Genomic DNA, 25,893 nt, shown 5'->3' with positions numbered 1-25,893 from the left:
ATCATCAGAAATTACACTGAAGACAGAAATAAGCCTCTATTTAGTCGCCGTGAAGACTTCAGAGTCTTGCAGTAAATGATTTTCTTGCACTTAATAAAATTGTGTGTTGATTAGTTACAAAATATTATTTTTTCTTACAAAATTTAGTTGTAATACTTCATGCTTTGGTAGACACTGAAAGCATGTTGGTCCTATTTCCGCTACGAAATATAGCACAAAAGATATAAAGAATCACGTATCGTTAGTTTTATTAATATTTCAGTACCACTTAAGTCTTTTTAGTCTGCTGTGTCTTCACGTGTTTTATGGTAACTTTTTCCAAACGGCAGACGTTCCCTTACTCTGGGTTCCCGAACTGTCCCCTTGCCTCAGCTACCAGCTTCTCAGAGCAACAGCTCACAACGACTGAAGGCAGTAGTTCTCTAAGTAACTCACTCACACACCAACCAACTCAGTCCACTGCACTAACTCGCAGGCTGGCGGCTATCTCACACCAACCTCCAAGTCTTCTCACTTCCGTCTAAAGACTCTTTTCTAATGAGAGCTGTTACATGGCCTCGGCATGGACCGCACAGAGAACATCGCTTCCAGCAGCTCTGCAGTAGTTGCGTGCGTGTCTGTTGCAGCCATTAACTAGCAACGGCCGTTGTTTACAGAGACTTAACCTAGAAACAGCTATTTTATGGTTACTTATTTCGCGGTCATTGCCTNCTTTTGCGGATAGAGCGTGTCACGTGGTCATCGCAACGAGTCCCCACGGCCGCTAATCTCGGTTTACTAATAACATTTATTGTAAATGTACGCTGCACGTATTTTTCTCGTTCCTCACTGATAATTCTGATTTGTGTTATTGGAATTATTATTATTATTATTATTATTATTATTCGAGGTATACAAATTGCCTTGTTAGTGTTTTGTTTGTGTGTGTTTTGATTCTTTTCTTTACTCGTGCTCAATTTGTAAGTGGCCTTTAGGCTGTGAAGATGGCATGTAACCAAATATTAATTGAAATGACTGTTATTTTCTGTAGCGTTTTCCATAACATTGTCTACCAGTTCTTCTGCTCACTGTTCATATAATTCTGTCCGAATAATTCCTAAAAGCTGATAGTTGTCAAGCAGTTGCAAAGATTATCGTCGAGTCTCAATGTTGTTTCATCTCATCTTCCGAAACTTATTTGTTCTTCCAGAATTTTGATCTGCTTCCGAGATTGTCCGAAATGTGTCTCTGTTTGCTGTTTAACGACTCTCGAGACTACATAGCGTCAGTGGCTAATGAATATGGAATGAGAATTGGCAAGAGAAGCCGAAATACTAGAAGAAATCTTGCGCCATCTGTCCACCACAAGTCCCACATAATCTCAACTGAGATAAAAACTGTGTTTCCGCTCTGGGAGACCGGTGACTAGCCGCCTCATCTGTGGCACGGACCGAGATTGTGTTCTTTACTAAGAATAAACCTGCATGACTAGAGTTTCAGCATTCAATGCGTTACAGCACGTGACCTGACGCGTCATGTTTTATCGCAAATTTATTATCAAAAATCAGCGGTAATAAAGTTTCGGAGTTCTGCAGGAAAAGCTAAAGTTGTCCCTGTGTCTAATTAATTAAGCACCGCGCCAAGAAGACGTATGTGGGAGTGGAGGTATAGCTCGAACATTCTTGACCTCTTCCACAGAATGGTGAATGGTGAATGATCAGCTTCACGACCCAGCCGCTTTACCCAAGGGGAAATTACTTCCGATACCATTTGGATAGGCGGTTGGTTGGGTCCCAGAAATGATCTGAACATCATAGAGAAGATAAAAACTTGTAACCGTCCTCTATCCTTTGGGCCCTTTACGTTACGTTGCCACCTTGCTTCTCTTACCGTCCTTCAGGCCTCTTGGTTGCTGGTTGTAGCTGCTCCTCTAGCCGTTCCCTCTCACCCGTTGGTACTCCGAGTTTGCAGGTTGCTGCTGCATCCTTCTTATCCAGTTCTGCTTCCATTTTTTGTTGTTGTTGTGGATAATTGTTTGTGGGATCTGGGTTACTTGAATGCTGGGCGCCAGTAAGCTTACTGTAAAGGCTTACATTTCAGGAAAAAGGCGGGATGAACCGGAAACTACAGGTACCGCATTCTCACTAGAGCGATGAGATTCTGTCTCAGGGTGCATACGGGCCTCGCGTCAGCGGGAAAGATAAGAGTGTTTATGGCTAGGCACTACCACACACTGTTTAACGAGTAGATCTTGATATACATGTAACAGCACTTGTCCTTAATCCCTTAAAACACCTTGAAATCGCTCAAACGTTGGCGACCGGATCCCTGGCTAGTTATTTAGCGACTGCTTCTTTTAGCACAACACATAGGAGTAACACTTTCACTTAAACTCTTAAGCCAAAGTAAGATTCACATTAAATTTTGCAGTTATTCAGGGATTGTTCCCATAACACACTTAAACATAATTCTATTTTAAGTTTGACTTTTTAAACCAAACTTCCAGTGACGCTAATTTGGAGAGTTGTTCAGAGACCCCTCTCGCAGACTGACCCTGATTTGAAGCAAGAAATCTTCACAGCTTCAGCTCCGTCCCCAAGTTACTACATTAATTTCGGCTGATTAGAACAATTCGAATTTGGGGAGTTAACCATAATTCTCACTTCTCCAATCACCTAGCTTTAATTTGGGACTTTGGACCTTAAAGTCCTAACGTCGTTTTTGACAGCTGCTTGAAAAATTATACCAGTAGCGTGGGTTGCTGGCCTTCCCACTTTTGACTTACGGGCTTCAAAACCTGTCAAGTGTAACTTTACCAAAGGATCCCGCCGGTCAACTTTCGAACTGAATTTCCAGGAAAACTCTGCGTGGTGCTTCCTGCCTGGTCTTTGTGGCAGTGAAGCAGGCCCTATTCTTGAAACCAAGAATCGGGCTAAGTCACCCTTGAATGTTCCTTACTACATCCTATGCTTTATTACTCTAAAAAGAAATATTGATTACAAATACAGCTGGTGGTGTCAGTGGTACGGCTACAAACTTACCCCTGTCGGGGACCGAACCCCGGACCTCCTGCCTATAGCCGAACGCTATGCCGGCTATCCACGTTCACCATAATTGCAAATTTGTGGTAGGTCCAACCTACACAAAGAAAATTTAATCAGACGGAATTTAACTAAAATATTACAAATCATATTATTGTATCCGATGAGTCACTTTAAGCTGGCGTGTGAAAGTGTTGAGGTTCTCACAGCAGTAACTATGAAGAGTAACATTTTCTCTGTCCTTGAAGATGGAGGCGGTACGTTCTTTTGGAATACCGATAAAGTTCTACCAGACAACTCGGAATCAAGTCTCATAAAATAGCAATCTCCTTCACGTAGGACATTTTCTGAGATGTTTTTTTTTTTTGCTAGTGGGGTGGGACTAAGTCCCTTGTACTGCGGCCAGTTCTGGCCTATTGTACCAGCCCCAAATTAAGGGTGAGGGTGATTGTGGAGCAATTGGTGGAATGAAGAGTGGCAGGGGAAACCGGAGTACTCGGAGAAAACTTGTCCCAACGCCACTTTGTCCGCCACAAATCCCACTTGACCAGACCCGGGATCGAACCCAGGCCGCCTCGGTGGGAAGCCAGCGACTAACCGCTTGAGCTATGGCGCGACCTTTTGACATGTTACAAATATATGTAAACATAGCAGTATAAGGATTGCCTTTAAGAACCACATAGCGCAACATTTCGGAAACCTAAAGTACTCTTTGTGTCAACATTCGGTTTGCGATTAATACGATAGACGCCTTCCCCATATATTTCGTATAAGGTGACATAGTAAATTTCCCCTACTAAATAATATAATGGAATATAATGGAAAATTTATGCCATTTAAGCCATAATTCCAAGTACGTAGCCACGAGCTCTCTGAGAACCCAGTAGCATTAGTCTGAAACTGTGTTAAACTGATTTCGTGTTAGTAGAACTCATGTTGCTCATCACAGTGGCCGCGCAGTCTAAACATGAACCGTCTTCAACGATCGTGGGTTCGAAACCCACTTGAGGCATGGATGTCTGTGTGCGTTTATTCTGTGTTTGTCTAATCTTCCGTCCAAGGAGTCCTACCTACTAAGTAAACATATCAAGAAATTGAGAAAGAAGCCAAGGCCCAACGAAGGGTTGTACAGCCATAGATGGATGGATAGACAGATAGATAGATAGAGACTCGTGTTATTGCAAGATTGACTGTATTCATAATCTCAGGCCATATTCGTTACGTGATCCACACTTCAAGAGGGCGCTCTGTACAAAATAACGGGACGTTGACTGTATCGAGCTTTCGTGTGTGTAGTAATATGCATAGTGAACTGTGTAGCGTGGGGAGTGGGGTTGCGTGCTTGATTTAGTGACAGATACATTCTAATGTTCTAATTAAATAACTGTAATACATAATTGATGTTTTCAGTAATTACTGTACGTAATAACATGGGAGAAGTAGTAAAAAAATGACATGAAACAAAAAGGAAAACACACTTCATCCTTATAACATCTGACCTTGTATAGAAATGTACCGAATAATTATGAATCGGTAAACAGTATTTTGCTTTAATTCCAACATTGTTATTTGTTGGGGACATGCGCTTTGGGTGAACCTAAAAGAGAGTAAGAATACAGCTCAGCCTTATGATTCTGGGGGGATATGACAAAGAAAGTAGCTTCTGCCTAGGTAAATCATAGAAACTTAACTTTATTCATTCTGGTCTGTTACACTAGTAAACTAAATTATCGAATAATTTTTAACACCGTCCAATGCGATTCAATTTGTATACATTCATTGTCTTTACGTGTTTCGGTCAGCTTACCGTCTTCAGAAGGAATAAAATTAACATGATCAGGAACTACTATTACAAATACACGTAGATTCTAAAGGGTCCTGACGATGGTGTATAACATCTCGACACAAGATGGAAGTGAGTGGACAGCTTCACGCCCCTGCTGCTTTAACCCCGGGGAAAGAGCTCCCAGTACCCAATGGATATAAGGCTGGGTGGGCCCCAGAGCTGGTCTGGACGCCGTGGAGAATAGGAAATTCTTGACATTACCGGGACTCGAATTCCGACCCTTCGGTCATCCAGCCAATAGCCAGTCGGTATACCGACTGCGTTATCCCGGCTCCCATATTTCAATTCAATTCATGTTTATTTACGTGCAAACTTAACAGNAATAGGAATAATTATGGAGTCCGCCAAAGTAACCAAACCATATATAATCACCGAGTTCGTTTGTTCATCTGTCACACCGTCTTTCTCCCAGATGGCGCGTTGTAGAAAGAATGGCAAAACAAAAGACATGCCTCTTGGAGAGACAAACCCAGTGGTGTGACGTGCTTGGCATGGGTTCCACTTCCGGAGAGCTTACGTCTCCATTACTTCCTCCTTAAGAACGGCATTAAAGTCGGGACAACAATGGCATATTAGCTGGGCTTGGCGGGGGGCGGAGGGACCCAAACTCTTCTGCTTTACTAGTTAAGGGAGAGGACTGACGATGAAACAGACATAGACTGGGATAAGAAAGGAATATGAAAAGAAGAGACGGAAGCAAATGAAGTTGCAGAATGGAGAGAATGACGAAGTAACGAGAGGAGGAAGCTGCTTTAGCCCACCAAATCTGCGCACAACAGAAAGACTGTTTGGATTTGCAGCGCAGTTTGTCTGCAAGGCATCGCTATTATCAATTATTATTATAATGCAATATTCATATCTTGAGGATCACTGACACAAAATGTTGCTTAATGTGAAGAGTTCTGTCTTATGGGATATACCGTCACGTAGTCCGTTTAAAGTCAACCGAAGTTTCGGAGGAACATGTCACCTTCTTCTTCAGGATGAGTCAAGCAAGAGCTTGTTTGCTACCTACTTCATGCGGGTTTCTTGCTTGGCTTAGTTTTGGACCCAGAAGAAATAGACGAAATATCCCAGAAGACTGAACAGTGGATAAATGTCTGGTTGGAGAATAGGTATTCGCGATGCTTATGCTCTTCCATAATAAAACATCACATGGATTCGTTTTGTGGACTATCATAACATCTTGTCATGAAATTAAATTAATAATATAAATAGTTAAACCTATCCATGTTTTATTATTATCCTCGGTCCTTCAAGGCTAATGCCGAGATAGTAGCTTATATTAGATCACGAAGTATTCCTTTCAAATCATTTCCAGTTCACTCTTCTATATTACACGCTTGAAACATCTCCAGAGTTGTGACGTCATCCATATTGACGTAGATACTTGCGTCATCATTATAAAGTTATTACATTCTATTTTGAACATAAAATGAGAGCAAAAGTCTCCATACCGGAGATTTCATACACAGAGCGAAATTTTCTTTTTTACGTTTGCCTGCTCACGTTATGAGCTATTCTCAGAGATATGTTAGGGCCAGGACACACCAAGGAAACTGGCAACCGCAACGCAACGGCAGTTGCGTTACTCTTTCTTCAGTTTGCGCTGCTTCATTCAGTAACATGTGTTCAACTAAATGCTGATAACAGTTCTCGGACACAGTTCTTTATTGGGATCCGTCGTAGCACAACAACGAAACGGTCTAGGTCAGCATCACCTTAGCTATATGTTTCGGCTTTTAAAGCCATCATCAGGCAACCATGCATTCGTCTCATGATGGCTTTAAAAGCCAAAACGTGTAGCTAAGGTGATGCTGACCTAGACCGTTTCGTTGTTGTGTTACGAGGGATCCCAATAAAGAATTGTATATAATAACACAACAGGATGCACCCAATGTAAAGTTCTCGGATATTGCGGTTGCCAGTTTCCTTGGTGTACCCTCGCCCTTAGACATAGTCGACTCTATAGGCGTCCTGACTCACTCATAAATAATACTCCGTGGCATGTAGTCCGCAAGCGAACTATATCGACCGAGGGACTGCCGCTTGTCGGCGAAGTTAATGCCAACTTTAGCGGATAGAGGGCGCCACGTGGTCAGCGCAACGGATCCCCACGGCCGTTAATTTCGGCTTTCTAGACCGGAGCCGCTATTTCCTTGAAGTAGCTCCTCAGTTATCCTCACGAGGCTGAGTGGACTCCGTTAGAGACCCACAATTTCTCAGAAAAAGAAAAGAATATGGTAGCGCCGGGAATCTAATCCCGGACCTCTGTATTTGTAGGCAGGAACTCTGACGACTAAACCACAGAGGCGGTCACCTGATTTGACTTACCCATACCGTCGTTAAATACAGTGCAAAATAAAATAATTTAAACCCTGATTAAAATTTGATTCGTATGCTGAACTAAGCTCGATTTTATTGAATATTAAGTACCGCCTTATATTAAAACTGAGATCTGAAACGTCCTACTTTCACATTGTTATGAATTACAAAACAGTTTTAATTGTTGCATATTCAGCCCCGAATAATGTTTGTTCGTCATGTGTATTCAGTTGAGTTCTCATTTGCTTGCGAGTTCCAATTACGTAACACATAACGCCCATGGGTTATCTTGTTCACAGACTGAAAATATTTATATTTAATACGAAAGGCTGGGTCTGCACTAGATTGTTTTTATACACGGCAGCCATGAAGTAACATAATGAACTGTACGGACTGAGGCACTATACATTCTAAGTTCTACTAGAGGCGAGTTTTAAAATTCAATTCTGTTTTTCATTAAAGCACTAAGAGCTTCGGGGATTTCACTCTTTTAGAAAAGAGGCACTATTCTACAAGCCGGAAGGTAGTGGATTCGATTCCGGATGAGGTCATTGGATTTTTCAATTGACCGAATTTTTCCAACCGCACTATGGCCCTGGGTTTGAATCTGCCCTTCCTGGAGGTAAAGAGCGGCCGCCGCCTAAGGCTGACAACCTTGCCTCCATCTGTGAGCCGATTGTCAAGAAAATGTGGAAGCCTCGACGTCTCGCATACCCTATGGGCCTCCACGGCTTGTTACTTAGCATTTCAGGACACTAATCTATATAACTAGGCAATACTAAATACTGATTGTGTGTCAGGCTTCCCAGCCAAGGGGCGTGCAGTTCTCGATAACTTAAGATACCAGCAATAATATTAAGGTATAGTAATGATCTGTGTAAACCAGAAAGTGGGGCACGTGACAGCGTAGTTGGTTGAGGCACTATACAGAAAGTCGGAAGGTTGCGGGTTCGATTCACGATGAGGTCCTTGAATTTTTCAATTGACCTATCCCTTCCAGCAGCTGTATGTCCGTGGGGTAGACTCAGCCTCTAACAGAAATGAATACCAGGAATCTTCTTGGGGATAAAGGGCAGCCGGCGCGTAAGGCTGACAACCCTACCGCCGACTGTAGAAGTCGTGGGAGCCTCGATCTCTCCTATGAGCTTTCACAATCTGTTACAGGGACAGCGTTGCCTTTTTTTATAAAACAGAAAATAAAGTACAAGTTGAAGGGCTTTGGAGCATAGAATTAAAACCGGTGTTGATAATTTGCACGCCATGTACACGACAAATCGACTCGGTGGCACTTGCGTAAATACCGGCGTAGCCAAAGACATCGGCTCATTAACATATATGTCAATAGATGGCATAAAGTATGGTATATCGATATCTAGCTCTCACGTGTTGCATTCCTCTGCTGTTTGAAGGTCATTCGCGGCAATTATTGTGGGCTTTTCTATGCAACTGCACTTGTTTCCAAGCAGTGTTGACGTTGTTAGCAGGCAATTACATAGCAGGGCTTGGCACTCAGTGGGGTTCAGGAGTGATATGAAGGTGTAGATTGGATTCATCTGGTTCAGGATACCGATCAATGACGAGGTCCTGATTATACGGTAATGAATGGAGATTGCTGTCTTGTGAGGCCTTGTCTTCTGGTAGAAGTTTGCAGAAGTTTAACTGGGACGTTCTCACAGCAGTGGTTACTAAGGATACCATCTTCTGGGACGATATATTTCTCCGAAACATAGGTTGACTTTCAGCGGAATATACGGCGCTATATCCCAGAAGACAGATTCTTCCTTAGTAAATGTCTAGGAGATTACATAGCGCGGCGTCCTACAAGACAATCCTCAGGTCTCGCTGTAATGAACCTTTGGATGTCATAAGAAGCGGGCTGTTTGTTGACCAGCTGAATGAGTATCAGCTTCTCAATGAGCCGTCTCCTCCATGGTCATAGTGAACAGCCCGCTTCAAGTTTCTGTACATGAAGCTAAACAAACAAGTTTAAGTAACTGTCATTCCTTTATTTAAATGTGGAAATTTAGTTGTAATGGCGTTGGAGACATTTTATTCTTTAAATTTTATTGATATTAACGTAGGATGCATAATTTTCTAATTATCACGTGTATGAGTTACTATAGACGGGGTTTGGATTGGTAATTAGATTTATTGAACACTTACAGATCGTAACTACAAATAACTATAGCGTTGCCACTAATTCACACACTCTAAAATTCACTACAACACGCACTAAGTGTTCTCGGTCTGCTGTACCTTCACCAGTTCTCCCCTGGTAACGGCTTCCAACATCGTAGCTTCCGCGTTCACGTCGTTACTGATGGGCGACTGTCTCTCAACTAATTCGCAGGCTTGCGGCCATCTCACACCAACCTACGTCTGCCGTATCAAGACACTCTCATAATCGTAGCTGCTGCTCCTTATACAACCTCGGCTCGGATCTTATAGGAGGCACCTACCCCAACACTTCCCTTGTTGCATCGTGTGACTATCGCTCGGACCGCGTATAGAAAACCATTCCTGTGTTACTTTATACGGCCATTACCTAGTAACGGTTGTTGTATACAGATTCATTGCCGGTCACGGCAGCCGAGCGGTTTAAGGCATGCACTGTCTTCGCTCGCTCGGAAACCGAGATCGTGGCTTCGAATCCCACTCAGGGCATGGATGTTTGTGTACGTTTTTCTGTGTTTGTCTACAGGTAGAGGCCTAGCGACGAGCTGATCACTCGCCCAAGGAGTCCTACCGTATGTGTACGAGTAAGATCTAGAAAAAAACCGAAGTGAACGGAGAAGTTCATGGGGGTAGGCCTAGGCCCACTGGGGCTGTAGTGCCAAGGAAAAAAAAAATGCAGATTCATTACTTAACAACGTGTTTACAGGCTACAGTATTTACCATTTGTAATCCTGTTCAGTACACTGATACCTTCCACCATTAGCTGCTCTACATGTAGGCCTATATGGACTTATTCCGTTTGTATTTGTAATCTTATTTACCAATTGGACTCTTCTGTTGCTATATTAAATTTCGCAATGCAGATCATTTGCATTCATTTCATTGTTAAAAACTCTTATAAAAGTATTTTTATTCTGATCAGTCCGCGGATAAATGGATAACGAGCAGAAAATTTTCGAGCCAATTAACCATTGACATTTGAGTCCCGTAACGCATTTCCCTTTCGTTCACACAAAAACATGGGAACTACTTCATGCCACTTCACAACTCCATTCTCCATTCAATTGCATTGGGACGCGGATGTTAAGCTCCATCCATTCATATAGCTGAGCCCTAATTTGAAGTTAAAATGTGAATAAGTAATTTCGAGGTTGCGTCATGATCAGTGTATTGCGTCATCATTAGAAGTTTATGGCGTTCAGCACAGGCTGAAACTCAACGTCACGATGTTGAAGAGGCCGCTGAACACATGAGAATTTTCATACGTAAGACTCCACAGTTTGAGTAAGAGACTGGTTGGGATGTAGCACTGTGATGGCAGTACCACGCACCACTACTGAGGCTAGAACCCCGGCGTAGCCAGCTCAGCTCACAGACCAGAAAATTGCTGAATGAAGGTGGTGACCTAAGGCCGCGCCATAGCTCAAGCGGTTAGTCGCTGGCTTCCCACCGCGGCGGCCCGGGTTCGATCCCGGGTCTGGTCAAGTGGGATTTGTGGTGGACAAAGTGGCGCTGTGGTAGGTTTTCTCCGAGTACTTCGGTTTCCCCTGCCAATCTTCATTCTACCAATTGCTCCACAATCACCCTCACCTATCATCTGGAGCTGGTACAATAGGCCAGAAGTGGCTGCAGTACAAGGGACTCAGTCCCACCCCACTAGCAATTAAAAATCTAGGATATTTCATAATGACGATCTTCATGAAGATTCACGGTTGCAACACCGACTATTCTGACAGGTATTAGTTTCTTTCTCAGTTCCTTCATGTACAGTCTCGTGAGGATAATTGAGGAGCTGTTTCAAGGAAATAGCGGCTTCAGTCTAGAAAACCGAGACAAACGGCCGTGCGGATTCGTTGCGCTGTCCACGCGATTACCTCTATCCGCAAAAGCTGGCACTAACTTCGCTGACAAGTGGTGGTAGCTCGAGCGGCATAACTCGCTTGCGGACTCAAACCACGGAGTTTAGTTTTAGTTTATGTGCTGGATAACATAGGCCATGACTGCTTTCTATCGATTTTGCAATTAAACGTTGATTGTCGTGGAGTCATTCGACGCCATATATCATTGACTTATCATTGACTTACTGACAATCTCGTTAAATTAGTTATGTGTTCTCGTCTACAGTTTGTTTGAGTACCTCCAGCAGTACTCCATTTAGGTTACGGTATTGATAAATTTTTTGACAACAGTGTTCTTAAGTTGTATAATATACATATAGGCCTATATTGCTTTTGTGTTGGCAGATATTTACGTAATAATATCGTAAGATCGACTGTAATGTTCTGAGAAATGTGTTCTCTTACATTAGGGGAAGAACACAGATTTCAAGTGTCTGAAAAGGAAACCCTTAGGAAAATTTCTGGACCTGAATGAGTCAACAATTTAGGACATTTCATGATGATGATCTTCATGATCTTTGTAGGTCATCCAGGATCATTAGAAAACGCCGTAGCGTAGTTGGTTGAGACATTATGCTACAACCCGGAAGTTCGCGGGTTCGAGTCCCGATGAGATGGATTTTTTTAATTGACCTAATCCTTCCAGCCGCGCTATGGCCTTGGGGTCAACTTAGCCTATAACAGAAATGAGTACCAGGAATCTTCCTGGGAGGGAAAGGGCGGCTGGCGCGTAAGGCTGACAACCTTACCGCCATCTGTGAGCTGACTGTGTAGATCAGCCATGTCAAACATGCGGCCCCTATAGCCACAAAGTGCGGCCCCTCAACTTTTAGAGGTAATTGATATTAAAATCAGTATTAAAATTTTATTAGATATATTTTTTGTAAAGACAATTTTCCAACAGACTAGAAGACAAGAAGTCTCACCCAGAAATAAATTAGCAGGCTGCAAGAAAAGTGATTCTGAGAATTGCAGAAGGGTTTGTCCACTTAACGGTTTGTAAAGTTCGTGAAGGACAAACATTAGAAACTGGATTTACGATTTGAAAGCCCATATTGTGTAAACCTTGTCTTTAACTCCGCAGCTAGTTCGAGTTCACCTCTAATTTCAGTACGTAATTGCAGCTGCGACTTAACAGCCTGTGTCCCATACGGACCACGAACTTTGCACTTCATGAAAACTGGGTCGAGTGGTAACATATTCATCTCGCTCAAATCGCACCAATTTCCAGGGAATAATGTTCACTAGTTTCTAGAACTTGACGAGGATAAGTACAGAGAAATGAACTCTTTACAACTACATTTGTGTGTTTTACATTAACACCTTTTGCCCCCGTGCATTTCTATGCAAATTAGTGCATGCTTGTATCTGAGGATTACCGTAGCTACCTCTAGGTTCTACGTATGTTTTTATTTCACCAAGAAATCAGCACCGTACAGGTTTGTCTAAATGTAATGTCCAAGATTTGTATGCGGTGATGCTTGTTTCGAATCTCGGCCTAGTCAACGACTATCCTGACGGAGGTTTACGTAGTTTTCCTCAATCCCTCCAGAAAAATTCTGGAATAGTACCATCTTTCGGCCAGAAATGCTTCTTTCCGAATCATTGATAATTCAGCAATCTTCGAACCGTTTTCCGCTATACAGCTTCAATACAGACAACATCATCAAAGAAACCACACAAAGTGCACCTTGAAAGTTACCTGAAGCCATAAGAAAGGCAAGGTAAATTTCACTCTGTACTTAATTAAATAAGCACAGTGCCATGAACATAAATGATGGTGTGAAGGTATAGCTCCACCATTGTTGACCTCAGCACTAGATGAAGGTTAGTGATCAGCTTCAAGCCTTGGCCGCTTTACCCCGGGGAAATAGCCCTAAGTACCCATTGGATAGGGGGATCGTTGGGCCCCAGAGCCCCAGATTAAAGAAAAATCTCTTGCCCCACCTGGAATTGAAACCCTGCCGTTCAACTCGTAGCCCGTCGCTATACGAACTGAGGTGTGACGTGTCTTAATTTATATGTGAGAGGGTCTCTTTTCCTCTGTCGGCTAAGATACTGACTTCTCGATTGTGATATCTTCAAGTACGTCATGACTGTGCTTTCGAACCCGCCATGGTCTATCTAAGTTTGCAACAATACATCCCATTCGTGGTCTTAATGTAGACCTGTCAGTTGAACACAGAGAAGGAAAACTGTCCGGCCGTAAATTCAAAACCAGTTTGTACTAAAAGTATATATATATACATCATAACAATTCACAGACCTTTCCGAAGCACTGATCGGTAAGGCAGTAGTGAGTACCGCTCTCAGATTATACGAGTATATCGTACTGTAATCTGACTATCAACTTGGTGGAAAGAAAATTTAAATTAAAAAATTAATTCTGCTGTGCTAATTTAAATCTGGACACAAGAACTTTCAGCCTCCTTTCACTGTTTCGTGTAATAAACTCTGAGCGAAAGAAACACTTTTCTTAATTTTTGTATTTTTGTCTTAGTGTTCTCGTAATTTGAGCCAACAATGATCTGAGAAAATATTTATTAGCCAATAAAATTGTATTCTAGTTAAACAACTTCCTTTATAAACTCTTCCCGAATGCTTGTTTAATATTACCACACAATAATGTGATTTTAATGGAAATGCCAATTTATGTTCAGTAGAAAGTGGATAAAAATCTCCGTGGCTTTAGTCCGCAAGCGAACTATACCTGCCGAACGACCGCCGCTTGTCGGCGAAGTTAGTGTCAACTTTAGCGGTTTTCTAGACGGGAGCCGCTATTTCCTTGAAATAGCTCCTCAACTATCCTCACGGGGCTGAGTGGACCCCGTTCCAGACCGGGACCTCTGTATCTGTATGCAGGAACTCCGACCACTACACCAGAGAGGCGGTCCAGTAGATAGATGAACAAACGTAAATGTCTGTGTTTATCTACCACATTAAGATAAGTAATCTTACTGTTTTGATATGCCTCAGCACCCAGAGTTTCATGTTGTTTAACCGAAATCTGTGGGGCAGGCTGACAACGCTATGGTAGGCCTCCTCCATCCGTTTTTTTCATGGCTAGTGGGGTGGGACTAAGTCCCACTACTACGGCCACTTCTGGCCTATTGCACCAGCCCCAGATGATAGGTGAGGGTGATTGTGGAGCAATTGGTGGAATGAAGATTGGCAGGGGAAACCGAAATACTCGGAGAAAACCCGCCCCAGCGCCACTTTGTCCACCAGAAATCCCACTTGACCAGACCCGGGATCGAACCCGGGCCTCCGCGGTGGGAAGCCAGCGACTAACCGCTTGAGCTATGGCGCGGCCCTTCCTCCATCCGTTACTTGTATTCATATTTATACCTACGTTGCTGCATTGCACTCCGAAGCAACTCTGTTCTGCATGTAGCTTGAAGTTCGAAGATACGAAACGATGAAATATTCAGGACGCCTGAAAGTGTTAGCGGATCTGCGCACCTTCAGATCCCAAGTGGCTCTACCAGACTCTCTGAGCAAACACTTTGCCTTTAAAGGCATCTGCATTTGCAAAGATAAACTTCATCCCAGCTACAGTGAGTTCTGTAATCCAGTGTCCCTAGCCATGTTCATGGAGGCGAGCGGCTCCAAACTGTCCTAATATTTCGTGGAACCCGATGGTTCAGTGCCTTGTTCATGAGAGCCCCCTAACTGGTCCCTGCCCTAAAGTATACGAATTCAGTCCATAACACACCATCCTATTTCTCTAAGATGTCCTATTTTATTATCCTCCCACCTAAACCTAGCTCTTCCTAGTGTGTTCTTTACTTCTAGTTTTCCCGTTAAGCGGCACGCGATAGCGTAGTACTACAAGCTGGAAGGTCGCGGGTTCAGTCCCTATGAGGTGATTTTTTTTTTCAGTTTACCTAAACCTTCCAGTCGCATGTCCCTGGAGTCGACTCAGCCTCTAACAGAATTGAGTACCATGAATCATCCTGGAGGTAAAGCGCGGCCGGCGCGTAAGGCTGAAAACCTTACCGCCATCCGTGAGTCGATTGTCTACAGAAAATGCGGGAACCTCGACGTCTCACAGCCCTATGGGCCTTCAGGGTCTGTTACAGGGATACCTTTACCTTTTACGTCTCCCACAATGCGTTCATCGTTCCCATGCATGCTTCATTCCGCACCCATCTTCCTTCACAATATTATTCGAAGTATATTTAGTGAAGCGTGCAAGTTATGAAGCTCCTCATTGCGCAGTTGTCTCCAGGCCCCTACTATTTCGTCCCTCTTCGGTGCAGATGTGCTACTCAGCACCCTGTTCTCAAACAGTACATGCCTTGGGGCAGGAAATTGGAAATAGTTAGCCCTCCTGATCCTGTTAGGAGCATCCCGAATCCGAGCTAGTCAAGAAATACACATGGCAGCTATTTTAGACTTACCCGTTGTACCGCGCTGGGTGGTCGGTTCGGATCTTGTCGTGATATGCGGCCAACCTGAATTTGTAAGTAGTTGTCCCCGCCCCCTCCACCCAAAAACAATTGTCTGATTAGTACAATATGGCTTCCTGCCATGTCCTCGCAGTTGAGCATTTTGCGCTGTGTCGTCTGGTTAAATAGCCCACAAAAGTATTGCAAAATTTGAGGGTTTTCGAATACACGTGTTGGAATCTGGATCTGTTTCCTTTGTCGGGTACAGGAAATGGCGACTTTCTTTATTGCTAGTGGGTTGGGACTAAGTCCCTTGTACTGCGGCCACTTCTGGCCTATTGTACCAGCCCCAGATGATAGGTGAGGGTGATTGTGGAGCAATTGGTGGAATGAAGATTGGCAGCGGAAACCGAAGTACTCGGAGTGTAATGCCGCTAAGGTTACGTACATGTCGATATAGTTTTTGGGGTAAAATTGGAATAATAGTAAGATTAAGAAATAGCCATGATGAAACGACCCAGGAAGCTTAGGTCTACAAAGAATTGTAACAGGGAATGCCTGAGTCATTAGAATGCTAACCCGGCAGTGTAATAGCGCTGACATTGAGGAAGGAGCTATATGAAGTGGGTCATAAACACTATGGCAGGAGGAAAACGCTGAGTCGGAGGAGGCGGTAGACCCGAAAGAGTCAACCCCTTCTCGATGGGCAACCAATGAGGGAAGCCAAAATCACGTCAGAATGGGCAGGCAACCTACCCGGAACTCAAAGAATCAGCAAAGAGAGGTTATATAAACCCTAGAAGACTTAATCAAAAAACCTTTTGCCTTTAGACTTTTGATTGATATTAAGTAACTTAGAGTTCAGGGGAGGCTATCGCCGAGAGAGCGATGGCCGTGAGTGTGCGCTGGTTGCTGATGGCGAGCATCTATTTCCTCATCTCAAGTAAGTGAAACCAACTTCATATAGCCATGAACATTAAGTGTAACAGTGATAATTGTAAAGTGTAAAACCACAGGGAAAGATAGGCTAACTAGATTGACTAGGTTCAGTCGAGATACCGAGGCGTAGAATACCCGCCAGTAGGGTGACAGGAGGTAGAACCAATGATGACTGCAGGTTCATTATCCAGTGTAGACGAACCGACAAACGTCGGCACAGTGTGTATATAGTGTATATAATGACGTAGGTAAATAGAATAGGATAGGAATGTGTACGCGTTTAATTCAACCCAACAGTTCCTTAAGTGTTACCCTCTTCCTTGACGACTCCAGGACCTCCCAACGCTCCGGCGAATTACGAGTTAAGCCAGGAGAGTGACGCAAGCTATGATAAGTTTACTAGATTTCTTGAAATAACAAGATGGTGGCAGCATACTAAACAGGGTGACAGCGGGATATTCCCACGCCCTCTGTCATCACGGCATAAGAGAGGTGTAGCGGCGGCTTAAGAGAGGTACAGTGGCGGAAGCGGTGGAGATACCTGCACGCCCCCCCTTCACGCCAGAACACGGAGAAAACCTGCCCCAGCGCCACTTTGTCCACCAGACATCCCACTTGACCAGACCCGGGATCGAACCCAGCCAGCGACTAACCGCTTGAGCTATGGCGCGGCCAAAGAGCTGTGCATTAGAATCCGTTCTTTCCGGATGCCTACAGCTGATGATATGATAGCGCAGCTGGTGTACCTACTGGCAACGGGCTTGGAGTTCGAGTCTTCTCCACTTCGTCCAGACCGACTCTGGGGCCCACCCATCCTCCTGTCCAGTGAATACCGGAAGCTCTTCCTCAGGGGTAAAGCTGCCGGGGAGTGAAGTTGGCCGCTCAAGTCCATCTACTGTAGTGTTCAAGAAAGCGTGGGTTTATGTATCCACATCCCTCATACGTCTTAATGACGTAGTGCTTAATTAGTCAAGCAGAAGGACAGCTTTACCTTACAGCTAATGAGGGCAAGAGATCACTTACCGAAACGTCTCATATCAAAGAACTCAAGAGATGATCAGTATCTTTTTACGGTCAACAGGAAGTTTTGTATTGAGGTAATCAGTCAAGAGATGCTTCGGCTTTGAAGAGGCCCCCATTCAATCCCTCAGCAGTGCGTACGGTACTAAATGTTGAACGCTGTTGTGGCTGTGTGGACAGCTTCTGTCTCTTCCCTTTAGATATAGTGTCATCCCGTGATGACGTTAAGGCTGGTCACGCTGTGTCGGTGTCATGAAACAGGATTATTGGTCTGTGGCCGTGTAAACTCCAGCAGAGCGTCTCCCCTCCCCACTCCCTGCCCCCCCCCCCCCCCTTTGTGCAGAACTCGTGACTGCGAACCGGCAAACACCTTGGTCACATCTCTGTCGCAGCTTCGCTCACCCTTCATGTTTGCCTTCATCATGAGGGAGCAGTTGATTTTCCCAGCACTAGTGAAGGCATTTCGCAGCTATTGCCCGGTTATCATTTCTCCACGTACAGAAGCTGGAGAAGGGGAGGCCGGAATTGCGTAGTCGGTATAGTGATGGATACGGAGTCGGAGTTCGAGTCCCGGTAGAGACAAATGCTTTCTCCATGTCGTCCAGACTACTTCTGGGGCCCACCCAGCCTCCTATCCAATGGGTACCGTGGGGCTCTTTTCCAGGGTGTAAAGCGGCCGGGACGTGAAGCTGACCACTCATCTCCAACTAGTGCCGAATTCAAGAAAATGTGGGTCTATATATCCACTCCCCCATACCCTTTCATGGCGTAGTGTTTAATTGGTTAAGGACAGGGACAAATTTACCTTTATATGGAAGCTACGGAAAGGAAGGGAAGATTTTGTTGAGGTTGGTGCGGAAGTGCGCAAGTATATATAGATCGTCACGAAAACATCGCAGGAATATATTTAATTCTATATTTACTAATTTTTCATTTATTTACTGATGCTTCGTCATCGGAATAGAAACCCTGAAGTGAAGAATAAGGAGAACTAGACGTAGGTGGGAGTATATTATTAAAATGCATGTTAAAGGCATAGTATGGGAAGGTGTGGGCTCGACTTACCTGCCACTGGTCCATATCCTAAGATAAGGACCAGTTACGTGTTCTTTTGAACACGACGCTGGACCTTCGGGTTCCATGAAATGCTGGTTATTTCAAGAGTGGCTGAGCGACTGCTGACTTCTGAAGAAGTATGCCCCATGTAGTTAATAAATCGGAATAAAACGTCCGCTTTAAGAACGGGAATTTTTCTCTTCTCTCTCTCTCTCTGTCTCTCTCTCTCTCTCCCTCTTTCCGAAACGCGTAATATCGTCAGTGTTTTAGCCGGAGTCATCTCTCTCTTTCTCTCTGCCGTACTCGCGTGACATCTCCATATGCATCACACACCTCGCTTAGCCGGAAATATGATAAGCGGACTGTAGGGAGGCTTGAGCGAAACGAGATGGCGGCTTTCTGATTCTAATTTGGGGTAGATCATTCTTATTCAAGAACAGTTTATCATCATTCAGTGTCACCGATAACATCAAAAATAAATCCCTATTTTAATGGGGGGGGGGAGTTGAGTTATAGCACCACCATTCTGAATCTCTGCTCTGGATGTAAATGAGTGACAAGCTCTACCACCCTGCCTCTTTATCCCCTCGGGGAAAGGGCCCCTGATACCCAATGCATAGGAGACTGAGTGGGCCCCAGAACCGGCAAGAGAGTTGAGGTATCGCTCTACATTCTGGATCTCTGCTCTGGATGTAAATGAGTGACAAGCTCTACCACCCTGCCTCTTTATCCCCTCGGGGAAAGGGCCCCTGATACCCAATGCATAGGAGACTGAGTGGCCTCAGAACCGGCACGAGATAGGATGATTGTGAACTGTTATTTATTCGAGCTGATAATAAACTTAGTCGCCAGGGACAAGAAATTATTCTTTTCCCCGCAGCCTATAGGTGGGTTCTAGGGCCCATCCAGCCTTCTATCCAACGTACAACGGGGCTTGTTCCCCGCGGGGAATGTCGCAGGGGCTCGAATCTGACCACTCACCTCCATTTAGTGCTGAAGACAAGACTGGTGGAGCTATATTTCCATTCACAAACAGGTTTTCATAGTGTTATGCTTATTTAAATAAGTACAGGGACTTGAAGTTTTCTGGGAGGAATGCGCGAAACAGCCAATACCCTTAGTCGTACTAGCCAGTACCGGTAAGGAATTTCTAACCTCGGTTCTTCCGAAGACGAAGTGGGAATGCTTATCACTGCACAGAGGTGTTCGCTGTGGTGAGACTGGAAATATCTGATAATTGAACAACCCACTTTTACCTTTCCATTTCTTGCACACCGGAAGTAATCACACAAATATGACACTGGATGGACAAGGGTAGGCTAGTAAGTTACCTCTTAGCCGTGCAATAGCCCAGGCGCTTTATCGCCTGTTTCCCACAGCTGTGACATGGGTTCTATCCCAAGGCAGTTCGTGTGGGATTTGTGGTGGAAAGCATTGGGGCAGACTTTCCACGAGTACTTCTCTTTGATTCGGTTCTACAGAATTCTCCATACTCATCTATGGTCCAGCGCTGGTACAGTAGGCCAGTTATTGGCCGGCGTGCTAACTGAACCCAATCGCACCCCACCCCAAGAAATTAGAAGTAAAGTTTCACCTTGGATGTCATGCTGCTGCAGGGGTAGAGAAGTGTAAACTAATTCTGACAGCAAAGTTTACTGCCGATCAATACAGGAAGGAGGCACTTGACCAGACTTTCCGTATCTACATCGGACGCTAAATATGACAGGGATATCCAACAGATTTGACCGCCTCTGTGGTCTAGTGGTCAGAGTTCCTGGCCACAGCTCCAGAAGTCCGGGTTCGATTCCCTGCGCTGCTAGATTTTCTGAGAAGTACTGGGGCTGGAACGGGGTCCACTAAGCCTCGTGAGGATAATCGAGGAGCTCATTGAATGGAAAATTAGCGGCTCTGGTCTAGAAAACCAAAATTAACGGCCGCTGGGATTCGTTGCACTGACCACACGACACCCCTTATCCGCTAAAGTTGGCACTAACTTCGCCGACAAGCGGCGGTCTCTCGTACGGTATAGTTCGCTTGCGGACTAAAGCCATAGTGTTTGTTGTTTCTTTGATGCTAATGTTAGCCAAGATAACTGCAACTGGAAACATTTGAGCTAAAATTATAAGTTCTTAAATGCCTTGACATAAAGTGTTTATGGCTAGATATAAGGTATAGAAATTTCGCCACGAAGGTGTCGCCGTGCATTTTATTTCTCGCTTGGAGAGCTTAAATAATAATAGTGTAAATATTCAAACTCAGAATCATTTAAAGTTATATTTAGAAATTACTTAAAATCCATAGAACACGCATTTTGTTATTGTCTTTAGTGGATAGTGCGGCCGTGTCTACAGCTTGTGTTCTGTGTGTGTGGGCGGGGACTGACGCAGAAGAGGGCTACGCATTCATTAGAAACGCGACTGTAATAATCGAGATCTATTAAGATAAACGAACTTCAGAAAGACAGACGTCGTCTTCTGATCTAATTGAATGAGCAGCTACACAGTTACTCCCCTCCCCAGAGCACTGATCTCTCTTCATTTGTTTCGCTTTCTTTAATCACCTAAGGAGCAATAAGGATATATCCGGTGGCCATCTGAAATACCAGCATGTCTTCGGAAACTTCGACATAGGCAGTCTGTTTATTCAGGCCTTTATTAAATTCGTTGCAAGTAAATAACCCAACAGCGTCACTTTAATAAAAATCATAATTGTCTATGCAATATTCACATTACATTCGAAAGTACCGTCTAATGCAACAAGTCTTTTCATCAATAAACGCTCTTAATGCCCAACATATTTTGGTAAATTGTGGCCATCTACAGGGGCGCCCAGGAAATAACGTAGGGAACCTTGAGATCTGTACACAAGCTGTAAATAACCTGTATAAGAGAAATGTAAAATTTAGTTTTATAATTTACCTGCACACCATAATTACCATAGCCATAATTGGACGAAACAAGTTGCGTACTACTACTATCATTTTTACTGATTGCATTTGATTGGCATCTGAATTTAATGTTTCTCTTTTTTTTCTTGGCACTACAGCCCCAGTGTGCCTAGGCCTACCTCCATGAACTACGTTCACTTCGGTTTTTCTAGATCTTACACATACGGTAGGACTCCTTGGGCGAGTGATCAGCTCGTGTCAAGGCCTCTACCTGTAGACAAACACAGAAAAACGCACACAAACATCCATGCGCTGAGTGGGATTCGAACCCACGTTCTCGGCTTCCGAGCGAGCGAAGACAGTGCATGCCTTAGACTGCTCGGCTACCGTGACCGGCTGAATTTAAAGTTACTTTACTTAAATACCTAAACAACTAACGTCATGACACAGAGACCTTCCCGATAAGCTAATAGTCTCTCAGCTAGCCAAAAATTCCCTGCCTTGCATACACCTCCAAATTTCATTGACGTGTTCATAAGAGCCGGCCACTGGTCCCTGATGTCGCCCATTTGAATAAAGTCCACACCCCTCCCGTAGCTTTCCCGGCGTCCCACTGCGGTGTTACGATTCGATTACAGGTCAGATCATGTGGGATTTATGATCGAAAAAGTGGCAGTGGTAATGCTTTTTCCGAATATTTCGATTTTCTAGCGAATTCTCATTCAACCGAATGCTCCGTACTCGTCTACCATGCGGAGCTGGAAGAATAGATCCAGTAATGGTGGACATAGCAAGCGGGCTCAGTCTCACGCCACACCAGGAATTAAAATATAAGCTACTATTTGTTGGCCATATTTTGTTCCTCGACAGAACGTATGGGGTTTCTCTTCACCTCACAACAAGAACACGTCTAATACCCAGCGTTCCTACAAGGCGCAGGTTATCGAAAATGATAAGAGTTTTTAACGCTAAGCAGATCGTAGTAGTACGGATGTGATATTTTTAAGAAGTATCAACATATTCCTTGTATTTTATTGATACAACTTAAACAAACAAACTCAGTGGTTTCAGTCCGCAAGCGAACTATATCGACCGAGCGACCTTCTTTTGGCGGCGAAGTTAGTGCCAACTTTAGCGGATAGAGTGTGTCGCGTGGTTAACGCAACGAATCCCCAAGGCTGTTAATTTCTCTTTTATAGACCGGAGCCGCTATTTCCTTGAAACAGCTCCTCAGTTATCCTCACGAGGCTGAGTGGACCCCGTTTCAGACCCACTACTTCTCAGAAAATCTGGTAGCGCCGGGAATCGAAGCCGGGACCTCTGGATATGTATAGCCAGGAACTCTGATCACTAGACCACAGAGGCGGTCACTAAAACCACTTAGCCTTGTTAATATTTGCTTGTGACATAGTCTCATTTCTATGAAGCGAAATGGATTAATATGGATGAGTTATCCTAGTGGTAGGATGTAAAAATATTTGAGCATTATAATTATATATTCATGTAATTGAAATTTACTTTACATTAAACAGTTGGCAAACACCGACATTTTTTCTGGTAAATATGTATATTTTATATTATATTCGTATTTACGTAGTTTACTTTCCTCTGCGTATATAAATACGTAAATGCATGTGTTTATTTGCTGTTAGTCTAAGAGCCATAGCACAGATCGTTAAAATGTGTGGCGAAAATTAGTTGTAGGTATACTCCTATTCACAGTGCAGTCACAACATCAGCACCGGAAAACATACAAAATGTGAGTTTGAAGAACCTCCTCTAATTAAGAACTCAGTGGAGAAAATACGACAGCTTACGGCAAACAGACGGTTATTGTTGTTAGATCCACCGATAGGCACAGCTGGTGCTACATGCATCCAGCGTCTGCGCACTGTGTCTACGTACGCATAGCTCCTCATGTCAGGCGCATCGAAAGAACTGTTCATTCAGTACAGTGTTAAAGGTAAGGTCAAGTTGTCCCTCTTCTAAACGAATTAAGCACTACTCCATGAAGGTGTATGGGGAAGTGGATGTATAGATCCACACTTTCTTGACCTCGGCACTATTTGGAGGTGAGTGGTCCGCTTCACGCTCCTGCCGCTTTACCCTCTACTGAAAGAGCCCCCGGTACCCACTGGATAGGAGGTTCGGTGGACACCAGAACCAGTCTGGACGTCGTGAAGAAGAAAAAATTGTTGACCATACCGGGACTCGAACTCCGACCCCTCCATCGTCCATCTTGTAGCCAGTCGCTATCCCGGCTCCTTTCACTAGGATGTAGATTACTGAAACAGGTTTAAGGGACGTGACAGAGAGAAGAGACTTTTCTTACCTCCCTCTTACGTCTCACAGCTGTGTAGGTTTGCACAATGGTTGAGAACATAATTGTAACGGAATACAATATGTATGTATTAAAATAGACATATCAAGTGCAGCAATGTAGGACAGCAGGGCGGGGCGCCCAACAGATCCCCTGGACGTGGATGCAACCGATGAAGTGGAAAGGAAAACCAATAAAGAATTCACAAGCCGATCACAATTTCGAAAGAGCCGTTCACCAACGAGGTCTAAAGTACAGGGTTACTACAAATGATTCATTCCGTTTCAAAACACTATATTGGTCGCCCCATGCTTTTCCGTTTACACAGACAACCAGTATCCTTAAACTGCCGATACTACCGTAGAATGCTCTGTTTACATGGCGGTTCTTTTGTGTGCTCTGCTCTGAATGCACGCTGCGCTGCAATAACAGACGAACATTTCACATATTCCAACACACAGAAACTCTTTTCCAGCTTCGTCGTCATTTTGTGAAGCACTGCACTCATGCTGCCAACTGGTGTATCACAGTGCAAACTTGGTGGGTTTGCGGTTCTTTTGTGTGCTCTGCTCTGAATGCACGCTGCACTGCAATAACAGACGAACATCTCGCATATTGCAACATACAGAAACTCTTTTCCAGCTTCGTCGCCATTTTGTGAGGCATTGCACTCATGCTGCCAATTGGTGTATCACTATGCAAACTTGGTGAGTTTTCGGTTCTTTTCATATATAATCATATTTGTTTGTATAATACTTTGGAAAGTATAGTGTTTTGAAATGCAATAAATCATTTGTAGTATTATTTCGAGAATCCGTCCCATCCGACTACCAGACAAATGTTGCGGGTCTCAAATCCAGCAGCTCTCAGCGCGGCCCTATGGGTAAAATGTCGGACTGAGGAAAGGTTAAGAAGGGAAAACATCGGGCCAGGAAAAGAAGGGGAGGGCAAAATGGTAATTACGGACAAAAATACCTGTTGACGCGGAAAGATGGCACTGCTGAGCAGGTGCGCACATCTCACTGAAGAGGGAGAAAGACGCGAGAGGTAGAGCTGAGTGAACGATATTGTTAGCTCCGAACGAAACTTCTACATTGCGAATTGTTTTTACGGTTCGACGTTTTAAGTGACGTGGTCATTGGTTTACTGTGATATTTGTGTCGTAAATCGTTAATCAGAGTGAATACATCCAACACACAGATATAGCAAAAACATAACCTCTACTTGCCGCTCTGCGGCCCAGGGCCCACCCTAGATGAGTGGTCCGGATAAAGACGTAAACTTGATGGACTATGATGCAACTACGATGGTGAAGACAAAGCCGAGACGACGCAGTAGGAGCCCACCAAGTGATGTCCTATCAAACAAGAAACGGACAGTTGGAAACCCACAACCGCCCACTACAGACAACATCGCTGCGCCGCCGGCCACGACAACAGGTAACAGCTTCGATAACGCAACCGCAGCCCTCACCTTCACCAAAGAGGATGCAGGGCCCTTTGTCCTCCACCTCAGAGGAAACCGTGAAAATAATACCAGACCGCTAATGGCACTCGAAGTATGTCGAATGCTAGAGAAATCTATCGTAAAATACGATTTAGTGACCCCTCTTACGAGAAACACGTGGGAAATCACTTTCAATACACGAGACACTGCTAACTACGCCTTAACCTCCCCCTACCCGAAACAACACGGTTTGATGATTTGGTTGCCTTGGATGAAAGTTTTTAGGAAAGGCATCATTAGAGGCATCCCCCTAGACTGCTCTGTTGCGGAAATTAAGGAAGAACTCAACAAATCAAATCCCGGACTGAAAGTATCAGAAGTATCCAGGCTAAAGCGACGAATACAGAAGGATGGACCAATGAATGGGCTGACACCCACACTGTCAGTGTTGTTGTCAGAAGTACACAATTACCAAAATTCGTTTATATTTGGCGAACGAGACTGGACTTGGAACCCTTCATCCCACAGGTTCCACAGTGCTTTAAATGTGGCAGATTCGGCCATTTTAGT

General features: G+C 44.1%; 1 protein-coding gene across 5 annotated transcripts in view; it reads left to right on the top strand.

The window, feature by feature from the left end:
- LOC111872917 overlaps positions 1-25,893 on the top strand; it is a 388,527-nt gene that overhangs the window by 164,765 nt on the left and 197,869 nt on the right. The window contains exon 1 of one of the 5 annotated variants that reach the window (XM_023867235.2): positions 16,335-16,598. The exons of the other annotated variants lie outside the window; for them this stretch is intronic. Coding sequence (XP_023723003.1) covers positions 16,544-16,598 — 55 coding nt within the window. The 5' untranslated portion in view covers positions 16,335-16,543. Of the gene's footprint in view, positions 1-16,334; positions 16,599-25,893 lie in introns of those variants that run through there. 5 annotated transcript variants of the gene reach the window in all.

The sequence above is a fragment of the Cryptotermes secundus genome, unplaced genomic scaffold, assembly GCF_002891405.2.
Source record: "Cryptotermes secundus unplaced genomic scaffold, Csec_1.0 scaffold1079, whole genome shotgun sequence".
NCBI classification, from domain to species: Eukaryota; Metazoa; Arthropoda; class Insecta; order Blattodea; family Kalotermitidae; genus Cryptotermes; species Cryptotermes secundus.
Note: the sequence above shows the minus strand (reverse complement) of the source record. Positions and strands in the feature narration are given on the sequence as shown.